General features: G+C 46.3%; 1 protein-coding gene across 2 annotated transcripts in view; it reads left to right on the top strand.

Moving 5' to 3' along the window:
• The window catches only part of TADA2A (transcriptional adaptor 2A), a 142,330-nt gene extending 128,691 nt beyond the window's left edge, over window positions 1-13,639 (top strand). For both annotated transcript variants that reach the window (XM_088455960.1, XM_088455961.1), the window contains 2 exons: window positions 11,434-11,507; window positions 12,699-13,639. In XM_088455960.1, the coding sequence (XP_088312086.1) occupies window positions 11,434-11,507; window positions 12,699-12,890 (266 nt within the window). In that variant the 3' untranslated portion in view covers window positions 12,891-13,639. The remainder of the gene's footprint in view (window positions 1-11,433; window positions 11,508-12,698) is intronic.
• Window positions 13,640-26,073: the final 12,434 nt, after the last annotated feature.

The raw sequence follows: 26,073 nt of genomic DNA on the forward strand, positions 1-26,073 counted from the left end.
TGTAGGGTAAAGTTTTGGTCTTCTCTGCCCCTCGTGGAGGACAGAGTGGGACAGTATGTGTGGGCAGTTAGACTGTATACTTCCATTCGCTCTGCCAAACAGTCACTATGATGGGCACTTTGTTCAACCTGGGGAATCTGTATTTGGAGCCTGCCTGCTTCTCTACAACGATCATAGGTTCAGTTCCCCTTCAGATTCCTGGGTGAGAGGCATCATAGTTTGGAGATATAGTATATCCTTTCATCTCCATACAGAGGTTTGTTGGCCTTCCTGGAGACTTGATCAAACATTACGACTGTTGTGGTCATCCCAGTACCAGCAGACCAGAAGGGAACAGACTCTGAAGTGTTTTCAGACGGTGCTTCCATTACCTCTGACGTTGAGATGTCTTCCATCAGAGAGGAGGCTATGTCTCTTGTACATGTAGAGGCTCTTATCAGAGCATTTAAGTCTATTCTTCTAGTGGAGGAATCGGAGCAGCCCCCAGATCCAAGGCACCTGTTTTTAAGAAGCAAAAGAAGACTGTTACAGAATTTCCATTTTCAGCTCAGCTAGAAGACCTTCTAGCAGTGGTGTGGACTCACCCTAGTAGGAGTTTTCAAGTTTCCAAGTGCATTGCTACCTTTCACCCTCTCCCAGCAGTGGATAGGGCTAAGTGGGAGTCTCCTCCTGCCGTGGATGGCCATATTACTCATCTTATTAGGTTATTCCTCCTTCCTATCCCTAACACTTAAAGTTCCTATGGATAGGAAGCTGGAAAATTTAATAAAATCCATTTATGTTATTGTGGGTGCTCTGCTTTAGCCATCCATGCTAATGCAGGGGCTGGACGAGAAAATCGGCTGCTGGGCAGACTCTTTGTAGGATGTACTCACCTCGGGCATGCACAGAGGTGACTGGTGTCCTTGGTTGCGCATGTTAGAGAGGCAGCTTCTTATTTCTCCGAAGCGTCCATAGATTCAGGTATTTTGACTTCTGAGGTATCGGCTTTGGCAATTGCAGCCAGAAGAGCGCTCTGGTTGCGCACCTGGATAGCCGACTCAGCGTCTGCCTTCAGGGTTCTTTTCCACTGGCCTTCCTACACTTCCAGAAAAGACAGAAGCACTCGATGAGTCCATTTGCTTTCTCTTGTCCTCAGGGGGTCGTTATTCTTGTTCCCCCGTCAGAGAGGGTTAGGCTTTTATGCCAATCTGTTTCTGGTACAGAAATTTGACTGCTCCTTTCGACCCATCCTCAATTTAAAGCACCTGAACAGGTTTCTCTAGATTCTCAAATTCCGCATGGAGTCACTTTAGTCCATCATTCTAGCTTTGGGATCGGGTGACTTTATGGCATCGTTGGATATCCAGGATGTCTATTTGCATATCCCTAGAAGAGCCATTTATCAACATTTCCTCAGGTTTGCAGTACAAACCAGCCATTATCTGTTTCAGGCGTTACCCTTTGGTCTGTCCATGGCCCCGCATCTCTTCACGAAGGTCATGGCGGTACATCTTCACCACAGGGGCGTCAGTCTTATCTTACCTGGACTACTTGCTTCTTCTGGCCCAGTCCATGACAGTTCTCAGGGATCAAATCCATTTGACAGTAGAGCTTCTACAGTCACAGGGATGGATAATCAATTGGCAGAAATCCGCTCTAACTCTGTCTCAGGAGATGCTCCACCTGGCAGCCTTGTTGGCTTCCAGAGCTCAGAGTCTTCCTCCCTCTGGACAAGATATTGACCTTACAAGCCAGAATACGCACCTTTCTCAGCCAGCATCGGGTGTCCATACACTTGTGCATGCAGATTCTGGGGTCTTTGGTCTCAACGTTTGACATGTTCGAGTACGGTCAATGCCACTCTCTCTTCAACGGGTCATTCTAAAGCGATGGATCAAGTTTCACCTGAACCTCAAGGCACAGACTGTTATTCTTCTCCAGAAGGTATGTCTCTCCCTACTGTGGTGGCTCCAGCGCTCACATCTGGACAAGGACATCCTCTTTTAGATCCAGGACTTGGTCTTACTCACCACCGATGCAAGTCTTTGGGGGTGGGGGAGCGGTGACCTTTTCAGGGTCATTGGATGCGTTAGGAGAGCCAGCTTTCCATCAACATCCCGGAACTTTGTGCCGTGTACAGGACTCTGTTTCAAGCACCGCATCTCCAAGGTGGCTTACATCAACCACCAGGGTGGCACTCGACGTCAAGGAGCCATGCAGGAAGTCAGCCAAATTCTTTGTTGGCTGACAGCAGTCTCAATCCCGGGAGATCAGAATTAGGAAGCGTACTTCCTAAGTCGTCAGGACGTTCATGCAGGCGAGTGGGCTCTGCATCCAGACGTCTTCCAACTACTACTACTAGTCCGCCATTGGGGTCTGCTGGACATAGACATGGTGGTGTCTCATCACAATCATCCGCTACCGTGATACTGCTTCTGCACCAGGGATCTGGAAGCTCTTCTGGTAGATGCCCTGGTGGTTCCTTGGACCTTCCCTCTGATTTACATTTTTCCTCCGATCTCAATGATGCTTGCGGGTTCTCCGCAAGTTCAAACTGGAGGGACGCTCATTGATACTGATGGCGCCAGATTGGCCTAGGCGCATGTGGTACGCAGATCTGCTGGGCCTCTCCATAGACAAACCACTGCATCATCCTCTGCGGCTTGATCTTCTGTCTTCAGGAGGGTTGTTTGGACCATGCTCCAGGCTCGGAAGCCTTCTTCGGCTTGTATCGATCACCCGGTTTGGCGTACCTATTTTTCTTGGTATACAACTAGGGTTTTAACCCCAGGACTTTCCACCTTTCCCGCATCAGTTGCTTTCTGCAGACAGGTCTGGATTTGGGCCTGTGGCTCTCTTCCTTGAAGGTCCAAGTTTCGGCCTTGTCTGTTCTCTTCCAAAGGCAGATAGCACTGCTCCCGGATGTTCAAACTTTTTTCCAGGGAGTTCTCCATGTTCGCGTAGGTCATTGGTACCTGTCTCTGGTTCTCAGAGCTCTCCACTTGGCTCCCTTTGATCCGTTACAGACGGCTGATTTGAGCTGGCTCACAAGGAAAACTGTTTTTCTTCTAGCCATTGTGTCGGACCGTAGGGTGCCGGATTTGAGCGCCCACTCATGTTTCTCCCCGCTCCTTATTTTCCATTCCGACGGGGCTGTGCTGCGGACTCGCCTGGGCTACCTTCCTAAGGTAGTATCCAGTTTCTACATAAATCAGGAAATTGTGGTACCTGCTTTCCAGACTACGGATTCTTCTCAGCCAGTGGCTTCCTTGCATGTGGTAAGGGCTCCCCGGCTTTATGTCAAAAGGACCAGAGATATTCGCAAGTCGGATTCTCTGTTCGTCTTGTATGATGTTCATAAGAGGGGCTGGTTGGCTACTAAACACAACTTGGCCCGCTAGCTCCGCTTCGCCATTCATCAGGCTTACTCCTTTGCGAACCTTCCTATCCCTGCCGTGGTGACGGCTCATTCCACTCGGTCAGTGGGGACTTTTTGGGCAACGTGCTGTGGGGCTTCTGCGGAACAGCTTTGTAAAGCTGCCATGTGATAGTCTGCTTATACTTTCATCCGTTTTTATGCCTTGATACTTTTGCGTCCTCGGATGCCGCCTTCGGGCGTTCTGTGCTCATTGCAGCACAGGGGTGTCTCCGCCCATAGGGGACAGCTTTGGGACATCCCAGTGTCATCCCTGTACCTCCTAGTGGAGGAAGAAGAAAATTATTTGTTGCTTACCTGTTAAGTCTCTTTCTTCGACCCCATAGGGGGCACAGGACGCCCACCCTGATGCACCTGACTTCCGGGGTGTGTTCCACGGTTGTATGGTTCTGTGTGTGTGCTGGACTTCCTTCTCCTCTGCCTCGCTCCTGCCGTGGGCTTGCAAACTAAACTGAGGTTCAGTGGCTGGGGGCAGAGTCTAGAGGAAAGGAGCCTAGGCTTGTTGGTAATTTTAATTAACTGTTTGGTGCTCAGACTCTTCTCTCCAGGCTTTACTCCGTGTCATCCCTTGTGCCACCTATGGAGTCGAAGAAAGAGACTTAACTGGTAAGCAACATAAGTCTTCTTATTTGAAACAATAAGAGCTAGACTTGCTAAAAAAAAATGACCTCATGATATCCCATGCAGCTGGGGGATTCACTTATCCAAAGTTAGAATTATATCAACTTGCTTGCCTGGTTACCCATATCGGTGATAGGTCTGTGGTCCCCAGGAGGGAGATATGCTGGGCAAGTTCCCCCTTTTTTGACATGCCGTGGATTCCGACTAGCTCCAGAGCTCTCACTAGATCTATTATTATTATCCTTTATTTATATGGCGCCACAAGTGCTCCGCAGTGCCTTACATAGTACATAGAACTAATAAGTGAACAAGAAACAAGTAACTTACAGTAGATTACAGTGCAGGACAAGGACACGATTTATATACATTGCTGCAATAGCGATTAAACACTCACAATAAGCAGCAGGGAGTTGGCAAGTCACGTGTTAGGTGCCCTTATGGGGAGTAAAGAGTCGAAGAAAATGTAAAGAGAAGCACATGAGGGAAAAGGTCCCTGCTCGTGAGAGCTTACATTCTAAAGGGGAGGGGCAAATAGAGAGGCGCGTGACACGGAAGCGGGAAGATAGGGAGGAAAGAGCATGAAGTGGGTTAGGATGAGAGCTGGAAGGCCTTGATGAAGTAGTGGGTCTTGAGAGCCCGTTTGAAGATTTGTGGAGAGTCTGAGAGGGAGAGCATTCCAAAGGTAGGTAGCAGCACTGGCAAAATCTTGGATGCGGGAGTGGGAGGAAGTAATCAGTTGGTAAGAGAGGCGGCATGCATTTGTTGAGCGAAGTGGATGGGCAGGAGTGTGAAGGGAGAGAAGGTCAGAAATGTATGTGGAAGAGGATTTGGTGGGGGCTTTGTAGGCGAGTGTAAGAACCTTGAATTGGCATCTGAAGGGGAAGTGGAGCCAGTGTAGGGCTTGAAGGAGAGGGGAAGCAGATGTAGAACATCTGGAGAGGAAGATGAGCCGAGCAGCAGCATTGAGAACTGATTGTAGTGGAGAGAGGTGAGAGACTGGGAGGCCAGCTAGGAGAAGGTTACAGTAGTCCAATCTGGAGATGACCAGTGAGTGGATGAGGGTTTTAGTGGCATCCTGGGTGAGGAAGGGTCTAATCCTGGAGATATTTTTTAGGTGGAAACGGCAGCTCTACGAGAGGTGCTTCATGTGTGGTTTAAATGAGAGGGAAGAGTCTAGGATAACTCCAAGACAGCGCACTTTGGGGCTAGAGGTGATAGTTGTGCCATCAATAGATAATGAAATTGTAGGAAGTGAGGTAGTGGAAGAGGGTGGAAAGATGATCAGCTCAGTCTTAGACATGTTAAGTTTAAGAAAGCGCTGGGACATCCATGAAGAGACAGCAGAGAGACAGTTGGAGATACGGGTAAGGAGCGAGGTGGAAAGGTCAATTTGAGTATCATCAGCATAGAGATGATATTGGAGGTCAAAGGAGTTTGAGTTCACCTAAAGAGGACGTATATAGAGAGAAAAGGAGTGGTCCAAGAACAGAACCTTGGGGAACTCCTACTTTTAGTGGAAGAGGGGGGGGGGGGAGAGGAGTCATGAGAGGACACAGAGAAGGAACGATCAGAGAGGTAGGAGGAAAGCTAGGAGAGGGCAGTGCTACGTAAACTATGAGAGTGAAGGATTTGCAGGAGGAGAGGGTGGTATACAGTGTCAAATGCAGCAGAGAGGTCAAGGAGAATGAGCAGAGAGTAGTGGCCCTTGGATTTGGCAGCAAGGAGGTCATTACTGACTTTTGTGAGGGCAGTTTCAGTGGAGTGGAGTGAACGGAAGCCAGATTGAAATGAGTCAAGGAGGGAGTGGGAGGAAAGAAAGGTGGTAAGGCAGTTGTAAACAATACGCTCAAGGAGTTTGGAAGTAAAAGGGAGAAGAGAGATGGGTCGGTAATTGGAAAGTATGTTAGGATCCAGGGTAGGTTTTTTAAGAATGGGGGAGACAGGGGCATGTTTGAATGCAGAAGGAACAGTGCCAGATGTTAGGGAGAGATTAAGGAGGTGAGCAAGATGGGAACAGGCAGAAGGAGACAGGTAACAGAGGAGACGAGAAGGGATAGGGTCAAGAGGGGAGGTGGAAGGAGGGGAAGACCGGATGAGGCCATGACTTCCTCTCCAGAAACAGGGGAGAAGGATGTCAAAGTTGGTGAGGCAGAAGGGGAGGGGTGGTCAGGGAAAGGAGGGGGAGGAGTGCTGAGGGTCTGATGGGATATGATGTCCTCACGTATGGTGTCAATTTTAGATGTAAAGTAGGTGGCAAAGTCAAGGTCAGAGGAGGGAGTTAAAGTGGCAAAGAGACGCCGGGGGTTTGAGGACTGGGAGGAGATGAGGTTCTTGAAATATGTTTGTTTGGAGAGTGACAGGGCAGCACTGTAGGATGAGAGAATAAATTTGAAATGGAGGAAGTCAGCCTTAGAGCGTGATTTTCTCCACTGACTCTCGGCAATTCTTGAACACTTTTGCAGGTACCTGGTGCATTTGGAATGCCAGGGTTGTGGTGTGGATCTGCGAGGGTGAGTAGTTATTGCCGGCGCAATAGAGTCAAGAGCAGTAGTAAGGGAGGAATTGTACAGGGAAGTAGCTTGTTCAGGACAGGAGAGAGAAAGGATAGGGGAGAGAAGAGAGTCCAGCAGGGAGGTAAAAGCAACAGTGTCAATAGCCTCAATGTTACGCTTAGTAATGAAAGCCTTAGGAGGTAAAGGAGGGGAAGGAGAGAGGGATAGGTTAAAAGAGAGGGTAATGATCAGAGAGGGGGAATGGGACATTGGAGTAATCAGAAATATCACAACGGTGAGTAAAGACCAGGTCAAGTGAGTGCCCACTCATATGGGAGGGTGATGAGGTCCATTGGGCAAGACCAAATGAAGAGGTGATTGTAAGTAGTTTAGCTGCAGAGGATTCTGTGGGAATGTCAATAGGAATATTAAAATCACCTAGGATAATCAAGGGAAGATCTGAGGAGAGAAAGTAAGGAAGCCAGGAAGCAAAGTTGTCAAGGAATTTGGAGGGCGAGCCAGGGGGATGGTAAATGACAGCTACTCTGATGTTTACTTGTTGGAAAGAGGCGTTGTAGCTTGAACCTCAAATGTGGGGAATGTAAGGGATGGTTCAGAGGCTATTAGCTGGTAGGAATAACTAACTGGTGGATAAAAGGACCCCAACATCACCACCATGGCGACCCCCAGGCCGGGGGGTGTGGGAGAAGGTGATGCCCCAGAGGATAGGGCAGCAGGAGAAGTGGTGTCAGAGGGTGAGATCCAGGTTTCAGTAATGGCTAGGAGATTCAGGGAGTTGGAGATGCAAAGGTCATGAGTGGGGGACCAGTTTATTACAAACTGACCTGGCATTCCAGAGGGCACAGGATAGAGAGAGAGCGCGTTTGTGGGGGAGATGTGAATAAGATTATCTGGGTTGCTTTAACGTGGAGGTAAACTTGGGGGACAGATATGAATAGTTTAGTGATGGTGTGGGCACCTGAGCTAGAAAGGGAACCTGTAGGAGGTGGGCAGGGAGGGAGATATGGATGGCAGTGGGGTGAAGTGACGGAGAGGAGTGTAGGAGGAGGGTTTGGTGGTGAGGTAGTAGGACAGAAGGGGAGTAGAACAGGAAGAAAGTGGAGTAATGGGAGAGGAGGGAAGAGTAGGCAGACAGAGGAGGGTGGAGAAGGAGAGGAGAAGCTGAAAGAGATAAGGGGGAAAGGATAAAGGTGGAAGCAGGGGGCAGAACAGAGGATCAGGTAGAGACTGATTGAAGGAGGGCGTTGAAGAAAACCTTGTCATGGTGTTTATAAGTAAACAAGAGGAATGAAATTTGGAAATGTAATTGAAATATGAGTGCAAGTGAAAGAACAGTGATGGTAAATATGGATGCAGCATAACAAGTTTGTTATTGAGAGGATTGAAAGTGGGGATCTAATGTGTGCAGATTTTGAATAATAACGCAGATCGTAAGCAGATAGAGGATGTGAGGCTAGGCAAGAGAGCTAAGATAAAGGACAGTGTTTCAAAGAGGAAAAACGTAAACTGACATGGGGACAAGTATGATAAGCATCGAGATGTATGTGAGAATCAGAAGGCCAGCAGTATTCACAGTAATCAAAGTGTTGTGTTCTTACCTTGATTGTGCAGGGAGTCCAGTTGTAACTGTCCTGAATCTTTAGACCGTTGAGGTTGGATGTTTGTTGGATCTTAGAGTTTCCTCCTTCTGTTTAACCTCGGTTTAACGTAGGTCTAATGCTACAGTTTTTGCACTTAAAAAAGCCTGCACTTTGAAAACCTGCACCATCCAGAAATCTATGTCCAGGGTAACTCTTGCAACCTTAATAGCATGGGTTGGCCTCTCTGCTCTATTACAGTTCTACCTTCAATCAACTAACCTTCCATACAAGGTCTGTCATATTGAATTCCCAAACTTTGTCCTCCTGGTGCTCTAAGGCACAGGTTCTCAAACTCGGTCCTCAGGACCCAACACAGTGCATGTTTTCCAGGTCTCTTCACAGAATCAAAAGTGAAATAATTATAACCACCTGTGGATCTTTTAAAATGTATCAGTGAGTAATGACTACACCTGTGCACCTGCTGGGTGACCTGGAAAAAATGACCTGTGTGGGGTCCTGAGGACCGAGTTTGAGAACCACTGCTCTAAGGGTATCCAGACTATTTATTTATGGATACTACTCTCATGTACTTTACCCAGTTGCAATCCCGCTTCTCTCTACCCTCCAATGATTTTTATATGTTTCTCCAAATAATACACTGGATACAATCCTTCCCTCTCTTGGTAGGGCTTACCATTAATGTTCCCGCGTATCCTCAGCTTCTCGCAGAGGAGGCGTATCCTTTTGGTACTCCCTACTATTAGCTGCAGGACAAACTCGTAAGACTCAAGCACATCTAAAGTGGGAGCAAAACTGAATATAACTTTAGTGAAGGAAATTTAAAAGTGCCAACGTGTTGTCTGGACTTTCTATTTCCCTTTTGTTAGTGTCCCCAAATCAATTCAGAGAAAACGACTTAATGTACATACAAAGTGCCTTTTTATCTTACACTGACACCTTTTGTGAGTAATATGAAAAAAAAATGAAATTAACACATCCACTACATAATACAAGTACCATACTCCCTGTTACTGTAGTTTAATTTCCTGTGTGCATAGTATGATAAAAATGCAACCTCTCAGTCCCCCTACCTCCTTACAGTAATTTCTATCTACAGAATTAAATCTCATTTGTTTGTTGATCCACAAATTAGTAATGCTGGTGTATGTAATTTTATTAGAAACTCCTTCATTCCAACCATCTCCTCCCTAATATCTGTGCAAACTGCTGCTCCTCAGAAATATGGTCTTGCTCTGCATTCGAATGCACAGGGGAAATCTTGGTGTATTTGCACAAAATTAGACACAAAAAAGTCAAGCATTTTGCATTAACTCGATTTTTTAATATGCAGATAGTTATCACCAGTGTGCCTAAACGGTCCGCCCTACTTGCATCATGGTACATTTTAACTTAGACAATTCAGGAAGCCTCCACAAACTAAAAGTGCTTTTACATACGCGGAAAAATAGTTTAACCAGTGCCCCATCTAGGAGGATAGTACAGTGCTTTTTGCCCTTGCTTTAGATTGTTTATTTATTGTTACATTTTATCATTAGACTGCTTGAGTGACTGATCCTGGCATCAGTATGACCTAGCTTAATTTGTAAAATATTTGTTAGGTTACTTTGTCATGCTATTATGACCTCAAGTAATTTGGAGTGTATCCCCAAACGTAGCAAGGTGTTTATTTACCTGAAGCTGTTATTTCCTGTGTTCCCCTTACCTATACCTAGGTCTGGGTGGCGCAACGTATCAAAGTTCTCTGGAGTCTGTAGCACTTCATTATCAACATTTTGAAATACTGTACAGTAGGGTCCACCACCCTGATACTTTTTGGAATGAGCAAATTATACATGGTAACTTTAAAATATCAAACTGCAGAGTAGCAAGTACATCTCAGTCGCGCAAATCTCCCAGAACTAATTCTTAATGCATATTTCGGGACAGAGGGTTCCGATTCTTAGTTGGGCTGATTCTTCGTTTGCAGCAAAGCAAAAAGAAAGGATGGTGTTCCAGTGCTGTCCCGCTAATTTTAGTCCCATTAATTTTCAGTCAGTGCTACCAATGCAACAGCAGCAACATGTAGTCGTGCATTGTTTTTTTCTTCCTCAAATGGGTTTTCAGGACGTTTGCATAATATCACCATTAATTGTCTGTCCACGGTGAACCCAGTGCTGTAGGATCATACCGCGCGCATCAAAGTACGGCAGAAGCATGACTTTAAATGCCGGAGGAATTGCACAGAATTTTTTGGGCAGAGGGGATTTCACGTGTTTCCATACACTGGTTGTTTGGATCCTGGATCATAATGACGAATCCACAATTCGTCACACATCACAATCGATGTCAGGATATCTGGTATTCTCTCCGACATTTGAATGGTCGTCTTGCAAGTTTCAACTCGTTGTCGCATCTACTCTTCTGTGAGATTTCTGGGTTCCCACCTGGCACACACGTGATGCATTTTCAGTTTCTTTGTCACGATATCCTGAACCCATTCGAATGAGATGCCAAGTGAATCCGCAAGTTCACGTAAAGTTAACCTCCTGTCATTTTGCAATATCTCCGCAGCTTTGGCAATGTTGACATCTGTAACTGCGGTGGACGGTCCCAGAACGTGCTTCGCCAGTCACTCGCGTATTACCCTCTTTGAAGTGCATCCACTGAAATACTGCAGCACGGCTAATTGTTTCTCCACCTTATGCTTGCCATAACATTTCATGAGTTTAATTTCTGCTTTTTCCAAGTTTTACACAAAATTCAATCACACATCTCTGACGTAATCTCACATACACGTCTTCCTCATCCGCCATGACAAACTGTACGAAGATCTCCACTCGCTTTGACCAAACAAGGAAGACTACAGCAGTCCAACCACAGGTGCAGACACATCAATATATGAGGTCCACAATAACCAGCATAGTGTTGCCACGTCTACCTATGGGACAGAAAAACACAAGACAGTCTCATTACTTTTTAATCAGCCCTCGTATATGGTTAAAGGCAACTCATTATTTGCCAGACTGTAGAAATCCACATAGTGTTTTCAGTACACTCCAGTGTGTCAGTATGTTTTTAAGGAGGAATATTTGGTTGTTTTAATGATAATCAAAGTATTTTTGATATCACAAATGCAAGCAATTTAACTAAGTATTATTTATGTTCGATCTGTGTATTTGTGTGTCTAATAAAATCTAGCCTATCTTTGTTATTTTAGTTAACTACAGAACATTCATTTCATTAGATTGCTAGAACCAGTTTAGAACAGCTGCATTAATGTTGTGTTCCTTGTGTATGACAGGTAGACGAAGTGCTCCGCCTTTAGACTTAACTGGACTTCCTGGAACAGAAAAGTTGAATGATAAGGAGAAAGAGGTACTGTATAAAATTAAACATCTTTTACAATTGATCTATTACGAGGACTGAAATGTGCCCCATGCCAGCGACGCCACCCACCCCTTCCTCTGAGTGCATGATGTCATGCAGAAGGGGCGGGGCTGGCACCCCCAGTAATTATTACATCTCTGTCCGGAGCATCCTAATTTTATGCAAATGCTGCTATATAGCCCTAGATGTGTGTATCAATGTAAAAGGTGTGATATGCCCACTTTAGCCATCTGGAGTTTCTGTAATACCGCCTGGTGTGCCCTTAGGCACCACCATCTATTACACCATTGAAAATTCCGCCAGACCTATGGGTCATTTGAGTATGGCTTTCAAAGTGAATATTTGAGCAGAGTCTGTGTACGTAAATACTTTAGTAAAACACCCGTGACATTCCCATAAGATGGATCTTCTCATCATAATCTATAAATATACTGCATGGTACAGAGTAGACATTTGAGGTCCTTGAGGGAAGAACGCTGTAAATTTAGGATGGGATGTAGTCAGCATGCTGACAGTCAGGATGCTGACAGTCACAATACAGACAGCAGCATCCCGACTGTCAGAATCTCGACAGATTGCCTAGGTAAGTATAATGGTCAGGGGGAGAGTTAGGGTTAGGCTGTGCGAGTGGTGGGTTAGGTTTAGGCTGCAGGACTGTAGGGTTAGACTGCGGGAGAGGTAGGTTAGCGTAAGGGTTATAATACTGATCAAAGAATCTGATAATCTGTAGGGATCCTGACTGTTGGCATCCTGTACCTAACCCTTTTGCACTGCCAATGATGTAAGGAATGGTGAGTGCTTTGTGGAAAGGATTTTAGGGGCTACCTTCAGGAAATTGCTAAAGCTCCATAAAACATTACATTGAGGATGTGGAAGTTAGAAAAGCTTTCTACATTCTTTTCACTGGATATGTTGCATGATGGTGTCACAAAAATGGAAGTCTTCAACCTTCTGATATAAGGAAAGTTAAAATTCTATACTTGACACTGAGACAGGAAGTTATAAATTGCTGCTTTGAAGTAAATGTTTAAATCCTTCTGAGAGTTTGATGCACAAACTTTTTGACATTTGTATTACATAAAACATGGAATGTTAAAATGTTTTTTTTTTCATGTCTTCAATTATAATATTTTAAGAAATTTGGCGCATAATAATGTAAAAATAAAAATTGATTTGCAGCTTTGTCAGGTGGTGAGATTGGTCCCGGGAGCCTATCTGGAGTACAAAGCAGCACTAATGAATGAGTGCAACAAACAAGGAAGCTTACGGCTGGCACAAGCTCGAGCACTTATAAAGATTGATGTTAACAAAACACGTAAAATTTATGATTTCCTATTACAAGAAGGATTTATCACAAAACCTCAGCCGTAACTTAGTGATGATACAATTTTCAGCAGTGACATTTCATAAATACTGTTAGATCTATTTTATTGGTCAACAGATTATTCCTATGTCAGTTTGGTTGCAATGTGACCTTGATTGTAGATGATGTGTTTGAGTACGTTCACAGTCCACTTCACTTGTTTAGTATCCTTTTGTCTACCACTGTAGTGTCTTTAAGCTTTTGGACTTTTGTCAGAATGATGTACTGTAGATCTGAATTCTGTACAATTTCTGTCTAGAGCTCATTCAGTGGGAAATCCTACAGCAGTGGATCTTGGATTTTCTCTGCAAAATGCCTCCAAAGCTGTATTGTTAGAACATGATCCTGATTTCCTAATATTGTGTGATAATTTATGTATAATATACCTATCAAATTAATGGTTTACATGTTTTTTTCAATAATGGAAGAACATGTTCCAACAAGTTGGAGGTATGAACTTGGATTCATGTAACGGCAGATGCAGTTCAAAGATGGAAGTATATCACAGATAACCTACAGTATAACTGAAGCTCAGATGTTATAAACACCAGTTGTTAATGTGAAATAGAAAATGTTTTGCATAAAGTGATTCAAGCTGTAGAAAATAGTTAACAATTATGTCTTATGAGTAAACAAGTTCAATGTTTCAACCAATGACTAAAAGTGTTTGTTGTCACTTCATGTTATAAATATGAAGGAAATCTGGAATTGCGAATTATCAACACCTCTCAATAAAAATACATTGTTGTGAAAACTAGTTCATTATCTCATGATTGCTTGTTCTGCCTGGTCTGTCGTGCAATAAATCACAATCTATGTAAAGTAAACATTGCTAATTTGTGAAGAGTATTACATTTAAAGCTGACTTCCCAGCAACTGCACTCTTCTACCTTCTCATCTCTCTCCGTAACACAACATCTGAACTGGCTGAAAACTTTCAAACCATGCTCTTAGCATTCATATGCACTGCGTGACATTGGCGTAGCTATAAAAAGATTCAAGAACACTAAGCAGCCTGAAATACTGCAGTTGTTCTCTGTAAGCATGGAAGAGACAGTGTCTTGGAAGTAAGATGATGCCTGAGTCTTATCTCAAATAGCTGAAAGACACCAGCTCAAGGTAAGTCCCTAACTGTTTTCAAATTGTCAGTGTATTTCTTAAGTCCTTCTGCAGAACTTATTGAAGAAAGAGAATGAGAACAAGTCGAAAAAAATAGAATCCTCTCCAGAACAATTTCATGAACTAATTGCATGGATAAAGGAAGCTTGTTTCACAGGAGTGTCCAGATATCCCTGTAGCCATGTATATTGGCTGGGTGCCCACACATGTGCAGCACTTCAGGCATAAAGAACATCACAGCGACAATGGCATACTGTACATCAAAGTTTCAGTGCCCTTTATAATGTGGCACTTTCATCAGGATAACAAAACTAAAATACATCTTACCTTATATAGGCCATCACCCAGTGCACGCCGTTGCCCGGAAGTGGGGCCACTCACCCGGCGCATGTAAAGTGACGTCACCGTATCCGATTAGTCAGTTGTGCTTGCCCCATCACCATGACAACATAGAAGCCACAAAATAGCGTAGATATGTAAAGCACCGCAGAATTTAATAAGCCCTACATCATAAACATAAACAGCTTTGTAGGAGCATATGCATATTAATGCAAGTAATATACTATATTCCATCTGGGGGATGCCATTACCTGTCGGTTATGCCTTAGATGGTTTTGAAGGCGTGCACTAACTAGTTAAAACTGACTCCCACCCCATATATAACTCCTCTCCATAACCTGGATCCTCAGTCTTGTTTTTAATGCCTTGGAGAAGGCACTAGCTAGGTCCTAGCTTTTTAGTTAGGTTTTTATTTATTTTTGGTTTTACTATAGGGTGCTTTAGTCCCTGATTGAGAGGGGCTAGCCCTATCAGAGTGAGAGCAGAGGGGAGGTTTGTGTGAACCAGCTTTCCCACTGTAAAAAAGATAGCGTCTGGAGAGTCACTATACTTCACTGCAGGTCACTGGGACTCTTCCTATCCAGACACACATCTGAGGGGGCCGCAGACAAACAAGGTGAAGTAGAATGCTTTATAATGTAATTACCTTGTTTTCGATATACTGCAGTACAGCATGCTATTTCCGCATAGTTAAAGAGGCCGTCTATTAGCCTCCCCATGTGTCGGCATCCATTTGTGTTAGGTTACAGTGAGCTGTCCTCTGGTTTTTTTATTTTTTATGCTGTAACAGCAAGCCTGGGCCACGCCCTATTAACTCAGGATAACGAGCAACAGTTGGGCAATCAGTATAAACGACTCACTCCCCAAACAAGCTGTGGTTTGGAGGGAGATCGAGCTGCTGGCTGTCTGATTGGGACTTTTTTGCACTGGGGGATTGCTGAAAGAACTAATAAGCAGTAACAACAAATTTTTACCATGGGTTATATAACTTATTGTGGTTGAGTATTGGCTGTTTGGCAATTCGTTTTTTACTGCACTTTATTTGTTAGGCAGTATCACTGATGCAGTGTATTCATATGATTTTCTGTACAAATATAATGTTTTTCTGTATAGTTAAATCTGTGATTTGGTATTGTCTCCCTTTTCTATCGTGGAGAAGTCAGACAGGAGTTCCAAAACAGGGACTGTTTTTACCTGCATGAAATGGGAGAAAAAATTGCTTAAATCCTGTACAGAACCAGGGTCTCTGTGTACCAGTTGTTCTCGGGTTGAGTCGCTAGTCCCTATGGGGGAATAGACCTCACAGCAGAGCCAGGTCCGTTACAGAGGCTATAAGTGAGTTACGTCACTCCCAAGAGTTACCCTGTTCTCAGCCACTTAGGGTGTCCGAGTCCTCTAATGAACCTCGTTGGGGCCAAGAGATGGGACGTTGTCTGACCCCCATGGCTTCATCCCTAGAGAAATGAATGTTGGCAGATTGGATGAGGCCTCAGCAGCCTCTTCTCAGGAAGAAGGCAACTGGATGATGAATGGGACGACACCTCCATTTGGCAGGAAGAGTCCCATTCATTCAAGGGTATCTGGTTATTGATGCAGTCCGAGAGACATTACAAAAAGTAGTTCCAGCTCTTTCTTTAAACACAAGAAGAAGCAGGTGTCTATTTTTTCTGGGTTTACTAATTTTGATGAAATCATAAAGAAGGCCTGGTTGAAAACTGATAACAAAAATCGAAATCCCTAAGAGGTTTAAAGTCCTTTATCCATTTCCAGAAGAGGACACCAAGGCCTGGGAAATTCCACCCATGCTGGATGCACCCATTGCAGGGTTAGTAAGGAATACGGTCCTTCCCTCAGCACAGTCTGTAATGCTGAAGGAGGCTTGGGATAAACTGATTGAATCATTACTAAAATCAATTTTTCTGTGACAGATAATTCCATCAGGCCTATTCTGGCTTATGGCCTTGCTAGTCAAAGCTATTAATGCCTGAATGCCGGAAATGGTCACTACGGTAGGTTTCAGTCAGGAAATTTGTCTGAAGCCAGTACCATTAGGTCACGGAAGCTTTGGCGTTTGTGAGTGAGGCTTTAATAGACACGGTACAATTACAGACTCAGATTTCTACTTTAGCCATTTCGGGCAGACGCTTGTTATGGCTGATATCGTGGAAGGCAGATATGGAGTCTAAGCACGCTTTAGAGGCTCTGCCATTTGAATGTGGTTACCTATTTCGCTCGGAAGTGATAAAAATAATTTCCCAGGTGACTGGGGGTAAAACTTATTTCCTTCCTGGTGCTAAACCTAAACCCAGGTATGGTTCCTTTCGCGCCCACAGCAGGGGCAACTTTCAAGCCTATTGAGAAATGCCTAGAGGCATTAGCAGAGGTACCTTCAGAGGGCGTGTTGGATCAGGCCCTACCCATACTGCGGCAAAGCAGACAGGACAATCGGCATGACTATTTAGAGCCAGGAACCTGTCCTCGAGTGGGGGCCCGGTTACTCAGGTTCAAGGATACTTGGAGTTGTTCCAATCCAGATCATTGTGTGAACGGTCTGGTAACAAGAGGATATGTTCTGGACCTAGAGAGTCATGTTCCAGAAAAATTTCTAGTTACCTCACTTCCAAGAGAGGTGAATAGGAAAAAGGCTCTCATTCAGGTAGTTCAGGCTTTGTCAAGTTCCGGAGTAATTGTTCCGGTACCAAAATCAGAAAGCGGTCGGGGTTTTTACTCCAGACTGTTGCTGGTGGACAAACCAGATGGTTCATTCCGAACCCATTCTCCATCGGAAATGGCTGAATCATTATCTCCATTTGAAATAATTCAAGATGGAGTCAGTAAGGACAGTAATTGGTTCTATGGAAAAGGACCAATTATTGGCATCAGTAGACCTAAAAGATGCCTACCTTCATATTCCCATATAGAGGGTTCATCGATGTCTTCTGAGGTTTGCGGTAGAGGATCATAATTTTCAGTTTCAGGCTCTGTCTTTCTACTGCTCCCAGAGTTTTCACAAAGATCATGGCTAATATATGATCCTTCTGTTAAGAAAACAGGGAGGGGAGTGAATGTGTTAGCATACCTAGATGACCTTTTGATAAGGGCATTTGCAGTAGGCTTTTTGCATGAACATTTGCGGGTCACTACAGAACTGCAAACTTTTGGTTGGGTCATAAACTTGCCAAATTCAAATTTGGTTCCATCTCAAAGGATGATTTTTTGGATCTCATCTTCGACACTGTCAAAGGGTGTTTCTTGCTCAGGCGAAGGTTCAGGAGCTCCAGTCCAATACAAGGACGGTCCTCGGACTGCCAAGGATTTCAATCCTCAGGGCCATGCAGTTACTGGGAATAATGGTGGGCTTCGTACAAAGCCGTACCTTTTGCCAGATTTCATGCTCATCCTTTGCAGAACCAGTTATTACATCACTGGGTAAAGTCAGACCCTCATCTGAAAAAAATGTTCAGATTATCTCTCCAAGTATGTCAGTCCAGGGCCATCTCTTCCATCGGGCTTGTTGGGCAGTTGCCCAAGGGCCTAAAGCTTGTAGGGGCCCGCCAACCTGTCTCCCCTGCAGCCGCTGCCAGTTGGTAAATTTGTGATATTTTTATAAGCCGTCTGCCGGTGCACTGTATTCTGATCTAACCTCCACCACCCCCATCCCCCCTGATGACGAGTACTCACCTCAGTCCCAGTTTCACTTCATCCGCCGGCTTTAGACCAGTCAGACAGAGACTCTCTGCATGTGTGGGAGGTCTGATGGGCATTCAGGAGAGTTTAATTTAATTGACCATTTAAATTTTTTTCCCGTGAATGGGTGAGTAGGGGCCCCAGTGCATTGCTTTGCACAGGGCCCACACTGCTGTTAAGACAACCCTGCGTCAGTCCCTTCGTTGGTAGCTGGAGCAGAGAAATCTGAACAAGGGTGGCAGTCTGGTGGTAATGGACTGTATTGTGGTTACCACAGATGCCAACCTAACAGGCTGGGGTGTTGTGGTACTGGGGAGACACTTTCAGTGTCTCTGGTCCAGCCAGGAAGTCTTGCTTCCTATCCATATCCTGAAGCTAAGAGCAGCTGGAAACACACTGATCCAGGCCCAGTCGCTGTTAAAAGGCCAGCCTGTGTGCATCCAATCAGACAATGCCACAACAGTTGCTTACGTACACAAGCAGGATGGCACTCGCAGCTGGCGCACAATGAAGGAAGTATCTCATATTCTTCATTGGGCAGAGAAATGGATTCCTGCAATCTCAGCAGTTTTCATTTCAGGGGTGGACAACTTGGAGGCAGACTTTTTGAGTCACCGTACAGTACACCCAGGAGAATGGGAACTACACAAGGAGATTTTCAGGGATATAGTTTCCATGTTGGGACAGCCAGACATAGATCTGATAGCCTCTTGTCTCAACAAAAAACTACCAAGATACGGAGCTCGCTCCCGGGACCCTCAGGCATTTCTAGTGGATGCCATGACAGCACCTTGGTTGTTCCAGTTGGGGTACATATTTCCTCCTTTTGTGATGATCCCAAGGGTATTATGGAGGATTCAATCAGTGGCTCGGCCGGTCATTCTTGCAGCACTGGATTGGCCACGCTGACACTAGTCTGTAACCCTTCAGAGCATGGTGGCAGAGGTTCAGTTTCAGTTACCTCTACAGCCAAATCTATTGATTCAGGGTCCCTGCCGACACCCAGATTTGCCTCAATTGGCTTTGATGTCATGGTTATTAAATTCAAGATTCTGAGATCTAAAGGTTTTTTTCAAATCTGTGGCCAAGCTTGTAAACCAATCGCGTCAAAAATATATAATTGCATCTGGAATCGGTATATTTATTGGTGCGAACAGAACAATTTTAAGCCTGAGAGCTTTCGTTTATCCTGGCTTTTGTCTTTTTTACAGGTTGGGGTAGCTTAGGTTATTCTCATTTAAACGACCGGTATCAGCCCTGTCTATCCCGTTTCAAAGGAAATTGGCCGTTATGTGCTTCAGGGGGTAACTTGCATACAGCCTCCATATGTTCTGCCTTTTCCACCTTGGAACCTGAACTTTGTCTTAGAGGTGCTTCAGAAAGCACCCTTTGGAGTCTGTGGAATTGCGATACCTTCCCTTGGAAGTGTCTTTTCTGCTGGCCATTGCTTCAGCAAGAAGAGTTTCAGAGTTATTGGTCCTTTCCTGTAAGACTACGCTCCTCATTTTTCATGAGGATACGGTTGTGTTGCGCACTAAACCTTCTTTTCTACTTCAGGGTCCATAGAAGGTCCACAAGAAACCTTGGGGTATAGGTGATGGCAAAGATATCCGGGCACCACGCAGTTAAATTTTTCTCCCTTTGTACCCCCCCTGCCCCTGGGCCGGAGGCTCCTCAGTTTCGTTTGGTGCCTGGCCGGAGTCGGGTCACTGTATCGCAGTGGGGATTTTACCAACAGTCCCTGAAAATGTGAGGTTTTTTTTCTAAGCGCGGTCAGCACGAACAGTCCAGTGGAAATTTGCGCGGCCGCATCATCACCCCGCTGGTACTGAGACGCCGGTACTGATCCGTACCTCTCAGTGGGCCTCTGGGATTTTGGCTAGTAGGGACCCCAGAGGATCCCTAGACTGCAGCCGGACGCTACGGGGTGCAGGTAAGCGACACGCACCCTGGACGTGCGTGCCAAGTCGCAGTGTTTTTCCTCCAGGGTTGGGGGACACCCTGGGGATGACAGTAAGTGTGGCCAGGCACTGAGTCCTGGGTCCACACTAAGCCACTTGGGACTGGAGTTCTGCGGAACACTCCAGTGTCCCAGGAGTTGCCTGGGGAGGCAGCCTTCCCTGTTTAACAGCCGGCTCCTCCCCGCTACTCACCGCGCCTTTTCCACTGCAGTCTGGCTTGGTTGTGACAGCTTGGTTCTTCCGGCTCCACCTCCACTTGAGTTCTTCGATGGTCATTCTCCTGGCTTTGTGTCACTGATCTCGATGCTGAGTGCACGGCCCCCTGCATACACTGACCACCAACCAGAGGAGAGGTATGTAGCACTTTCTACTTCAGGTTCCATAGGGGTTCCACAGGGTTAACCTTGGGGTATAGCTGGAGCTGGATCCACGGGCACCACGCAGTTAAAGCTTTGGTGCTCCCAGGATGCACTGGGTCCATCCTCCTCTATACCCCGCCACAGGCACATCAGTTTTAGTTGGTGCCTGGCCAGAGTCGAGTCACCTTAGCACAGGGGGTCTGCTTGGCAGCCCCTAAGCTTATTTTCAGAGTTCTTTTATTATTTTTATTTTGACTCTTCAGAGCGGCAGCTTCAGACTGTCCATTGGACGTCTAAGCTGCCGCTCCTACACCCCGCTGACCCCGCAACGCCAGTACAGATATGGGGATCGCGGCGGGACCCCAGAGTCTGTACTAGCACGGCCTCTGGGCTCTCCCTCGACTGCTGCCGGAGCGCCGGGGATCAGGTAAGCCGCGGGTCACTGCTTGCGGTGACCTGAGTGTGTGCCTTATACACTCGCATGCCTCCGGTCTCTGGGGATAGACTGGAGGCGCTCGCTAGTGGCAGGCTCCCCCTCTTCGGAGGCATACCCCGCGGGACCACTGGACCACCAGGGAGTTAAATGCCGGCTGCTGGAACCAGCGTCCCAGGGGTTAAATGCTAGCCAGGGGAGAGAGCCTTCCCTCTTTAGCGGCTCCTCAGCTCAGCGCACCTTTCCGCTTAGGGCTGGCGACGCTGAGCTGCTTCTTCCTGTGGCCATCTTTTCTTGGGTGGTCAGCGCAGATCTCTCGAGGCAGTGTGTGGTCGGATCCCCCCCTGTGTACCTCTCCCCTGCGAAAGGTCAGTGTACACAGCACTATAGCCCCTCCCAGACACTAAATCTGGGCGGTTGATTGTAGTGACAAGGTGCAGTGAGTATTAACTTTCTGCATTGTATGTGACTTTTGCTAGTGCTGACTGTATCTGCTTTTTTTCTCTTTAATGTCATTCTATAACTATCCCTTTTTTTTCTCCTACAGCACTGGCAGGTGTGTGTGGGAAGGGCTCACTTATATAAATTCATGTATTTGTGAGGTCGGTCACATACGGTGGTGTGCTACACAGTGCCATATTTGTGGGCTTGTGTGCTGCATACTTATGGGCGCGCCAAGTGCTTCCCTTTTGTATCGCTATATATATTTGGGTATATATATCTATTTGTTAGCATGTCTGATGAGGAAGTTGAGCGCTCTACGGCTCCCAATCTGCTTGCCTGCAGATGCTGCGCTGCAGTGGGAAATATGGAGGATTTATCGCAGGATGGGTTGAGTGTGAGATGTCATCAGTTACCTGGTCCCTCTAACCCCCCCAACTTCGGGACAGGAACATCCTTGGGTGGTATTTTCGAAGGTGTGCCTAGCGGTCCCGACTGCGCTCCCCCATAGGGGGTTACCCCAACCAGCCATCCCCCCTTCTCCGAGTGTACTGCAATTATTGCAGTCTCCCCCTGGGCCTCAGACAGTTCATACATATGCGGGGTTCCCTATGTATGTTCAGTCTCCGATGACGCAGCACTCTGTCATTCCCTTCCAGGGTCTCCCGCAAGCTAACACAGCGTGGGTGGATGTGTTCTCCAATTCTGTCCAGAGTTTGGCAGCCTCTTCTTCGGCTTTTGAAACCATGTTCCGTAATGACATGCCTCACAAGGCATCAAAACGCACTGTTACGTCATCCCAGTCTGCGCGCAGCTGTCAGACTCAGATGCGTCCTCGGATGAGGACGAATTGCATGAGGATTCTGATTCAGATTCCCCTGCTCCGGAAGTGAAAACGAAATCTACCATTAATATGCCGGCATTGGTGCGGGCTGTGCGGTCCATTCTTGATATAGAGGATGATGCCCCCGCCCCTCAGCCCAAATATCCAAATTTTAAACAGGCAAAGGTGACTTCGGCTGTTTTTCCTTTATCTGACCAGCTGACTGATCATATGGCGGAAGCCTGGCAGTCGCCTAGTAAGAGGTTCCAGCTGCAGAAACGTTTAAGCAGTAGTTATCCGTTTCCTGCTAGTCATTGCAAGAAGTGGGAAACGGTGGATTCTCACGTTACTCGCCTGATCAAGAGTGCTACCTTGCAAATGCTGTCCATTCATCCCTAAAGGATCCCACGGACAGGAAAGTGGAGACTTGTTTAAAGTCCATTTATTCTCTCTGGGGTGGTGGCCCGTCCGTCCATGGCCATCTCTTGGGTGGCTAAAGCCATTGAGAGCTGGGCCAATGTACTGGAGGATACGATTCCTGAAGAAGCTCCGGAGGTTCAGAGAGCTTTGGTTGGTCAGATGAGGGATGCCGCTTCCTATATTGGGGAAGCGTCTTTGGATGCCAGCCTTCTAACTTCTAGAGTTTCGGCGGTAGCAGTCTCTGCTCGCCGGTCTTTGTGGCTTCGTTCTTGGAGAGCAGAAGTGGATTCCAAGGAAGGCCTTGGAGGTCTTACCCTTTAATGGGGAGATTTAGTTCGGCCCTGACCTGGACAAAATTGTTGATACCTTGGCAAAGTCTAAATTGGCATTTTTGCCATCAGCAGCTGCAACTTCTAAAGCTCGGACCTCAGCCTTTCGGTCCTTTCGGACTCAGGGTAAGTCCAAGGGTCAGTCCTTCCGAAGGCAGTCATCAACCAAGACTTCCCTTAAACCAAAGAAGCAGGCCTGGAGCACTAGAAGCCCTGCTTCCAAGCCCGAAGATAAGCCTGCAGCCTGATGGGACGGGCCTCTCTCTGGAGGATCCCAGAGTGGGGGGCTGACTTCTTCAATTCGCCCAGGGCTGGTGCAATACACGGATGCTTGGGTACGAGAAGTGGTCTCTCAGGGGTACGCCCTGTCCTTCCGTTACAGACTCCCCCCCCAACAGTTCTTTTGCACGAGTCTTTCCCAGTACAAGACCAAGGCCTTGCAGATCCAGGAAGCTATAGAGTCCTTGCTGAAAGCAGGGGTTGTTGTTTCCGTTACGCCTTTTCAACGTGGGACAGGTTACTACTCTTTATTTCTGGTTTCCGAAACCCAATGGCTCTCATCAACCCATTCTCAACCTGAAATCGTTGAAAAAGTTCCTCAGAGTGCCCAATTTCAGGGTGGAAACTTTGCGTTCCATCATTCTGGCTATGGAATCAAGAGACTATATGGTCTCCCTGGACATCCAGGACGCCTACCTCCATATTCCTATAGCCCCTTCACACCAGCGGTATCTGAGGTTTACTATACAACTGCTTCACTTCCAGTTTCAGGCTCTGCCCTTTGGTCTTTCCACGGCTCCAAGGATGTTCACCAAAGTTATGGCTGCCCATCTGCGCAACCAGGGTATATGGCTTCTGCCGTATCTGGACGACCACCTATTGCTGGCAGGCTCTCCGGAGGTACTTCTGCAACATCTGCACCTGAGGATAGCTTGTCTCCCAAGCGCACGGGTGGCTGATAAACTGGAAGAAGTCCTCCCTCATTCTGTCACAGAGGATGGTTCATTTGGGAGCCCGTCTGGACTCTCGTCAGCAAAGGATCTTTCTGACTCTGGAAAAGGTTTCCTCCCTACAACTACGAGTGAGCAGTTGTCTAAAGACTCCCCAAGTGTCGGTTCACTTGGCAATGAGAGTTCTGGGGTCCATGGTGTCGACATTCGACATGGTGGAGTATGCCCAGTTTCATTCCAGGCCCCTGCAGGGGCTGATTCTATCGAAATGGAACGGGTTACTACACCGAATCAGGACTCAGATACTTGTGTTGTCCCTGGAGGTGCGCCTATCGACGGTTTGGTGGCTTCAGACATCTCATCTCATCTCACTAAGGGCCGCCCCTTTTTGGATTCTGGACTGGGTTCTGCTCACGACGGATGCCAGTCTCCGGGGTTGGGTGCAGTGTTGGGTCCACTTTCACTTCATGGCCGTAAATTTTTTGCTCAGGACTTTTGAGTCTTAAAACAAGATAATAGATTTGCAGTCTTGTGCATACGAAGAACTCAATTTCTCTCACATACGTAAAGAGAATGATTAATGAGTCATTTGGAGTTAACATCACTGCTCTCTAAATATTAGCAGATTGTTGCTAATTGATACATTTAGATATGGTGTTTCTATAAATTGTGATTGTTCATCACAGTGTTACATATTTTTATTTTTCATTGTGTATATGTCTCATTGGCCAATGATGTATTTATTTTAATTTATGAGCATATTAAATTATCTTTTTGACATAACTGGTTATATTTTATCCATTGGTTACAGGTGTCTCACAGCGCTGTTATTTCTTCTTGTTTTATTCTGTATACGGTTGGCAACCCTAACAGCAGCGTGACACACCAGTTTTTATTTATTTATTTAAATTCAATTGTGATTGCACGTGTGTCCTTTTTGCAGCGCCATCGGCTTTTTTCTTGTTTTGGAAACATCATTAGCCCCAAATGCTACCAGAGAACAGCTGAATCTTGTGGGAAACCTCAGAGATTCTGCTACCTATATAAATGAGGCAGCATTGGATGTTGGCTTACTAAATTCCAGGATTTCTAATGCGGCAATTGCAGCTCACCGCTCTCTGTGGCTCCTTTCTTGGAGGGCTGATGTGGAATCCAAGAAGGGGTTGGATGTTTGCCTCATGACTGTAAAGTTTTGTTTGGTCCTGATTTGGACAAGATCATAAATACCTTAGCAGCAGCTAAGTCGGCTTGTCTGCCTTAGGCTCCAGCCTCTTCGGGGGCTCGGACTCCGTCCTTTCGGACCTATCTGGCACCAGGGCAGGCTAGAACTTAGTCCTTTCCTAGGCCATCCACCGCCAAGAAATCTGCCAGACCTAAAAAGCAGCCTTGGAGTACCAGACATACAGCTGCCAAACCTGATGACAAGCCTTCCGCTTGATGGGACGGGCCTCCTACTGGGGGACCCCAGGGTGAGAGGCCGACTTCTTCAGTACGCCCAGTGCTAGTGTCAGACTACCATGGATTCCTGGGTGAGGTAAGTGGTCTCTCTGGGGTACGCCCTCTCCTTCTGCAGAAGGCCTCCCCATCAATTCTTTTGCACAGGACTTTGGCTATTCAACAGTTGGTACAATCCATGTACCTGTCCTGATGTCCCAAAAGGGCACGGGGTAGTATTCCAGCCTTATTCTAGTCCAGAAACCAAACTGTTCTTACCATCCTATTCTCAGTCTCGGGTCACTGAACAAATTCCTCAGGGTACCCAGGTTCAGGATGGAAACCCTACTCTCAGTTATACTGGTTATGGAACCTGGGGATTTTATGGTGCCTCTGGATATCCAGGATGCATACCTGCATATTCCAATTTTTTCACCTCACCAACATTTTCTCAGGTTTGCTGTGTCACAATACCATTGCCAGTTTCAGGCTCTACTGTTTGGCCTTGCAACTGCAGCTCAAGTAGTTAGAAAGGTCATGGCGGTAATGGCAGCCCATCTGCGGCTGCAGGGGATACGCCTTTTACCATACCTGAATAACCTGTTACTGCCAGCAAGGTCTCCAGAGGTCCTTCACCACCACCTGCAGCTAACGATATTTGTGCTCCAGGTACACTGGTGGTTGGTCAACTGGAAGAAGTCCTCACTGATTCCGTCTCAAAGGATGCTCCATCTGGGAGCTCTGTTGGATTCACAACAGCAAAGGATTTTTCTGACAGCAGAAAAGATCTCCACTTTGCAGACGCGGGTATGCGGTTGCCTTTACAGTCGCCGAGTATCAGTCCACTCATCGATGCAGTTGCTGGGGTCTATTGTGTCGGTGTTCGACATGGTGGA

The sequence above is a fragment of the Taudactylus pleione genome, unplaced genomic scaffold (assembly GCF_031769625.1).
Source record: "Taudactylus pleione unplaced genomic scaffold, aTauple2 ptg000682l, whole genome shotgun sequence".
NCBI lineage: Eukaryota > Metazoa > Chordata > Amphibia > Anura > Myobatrachidae > Taudactylus > Taudactylus pleione.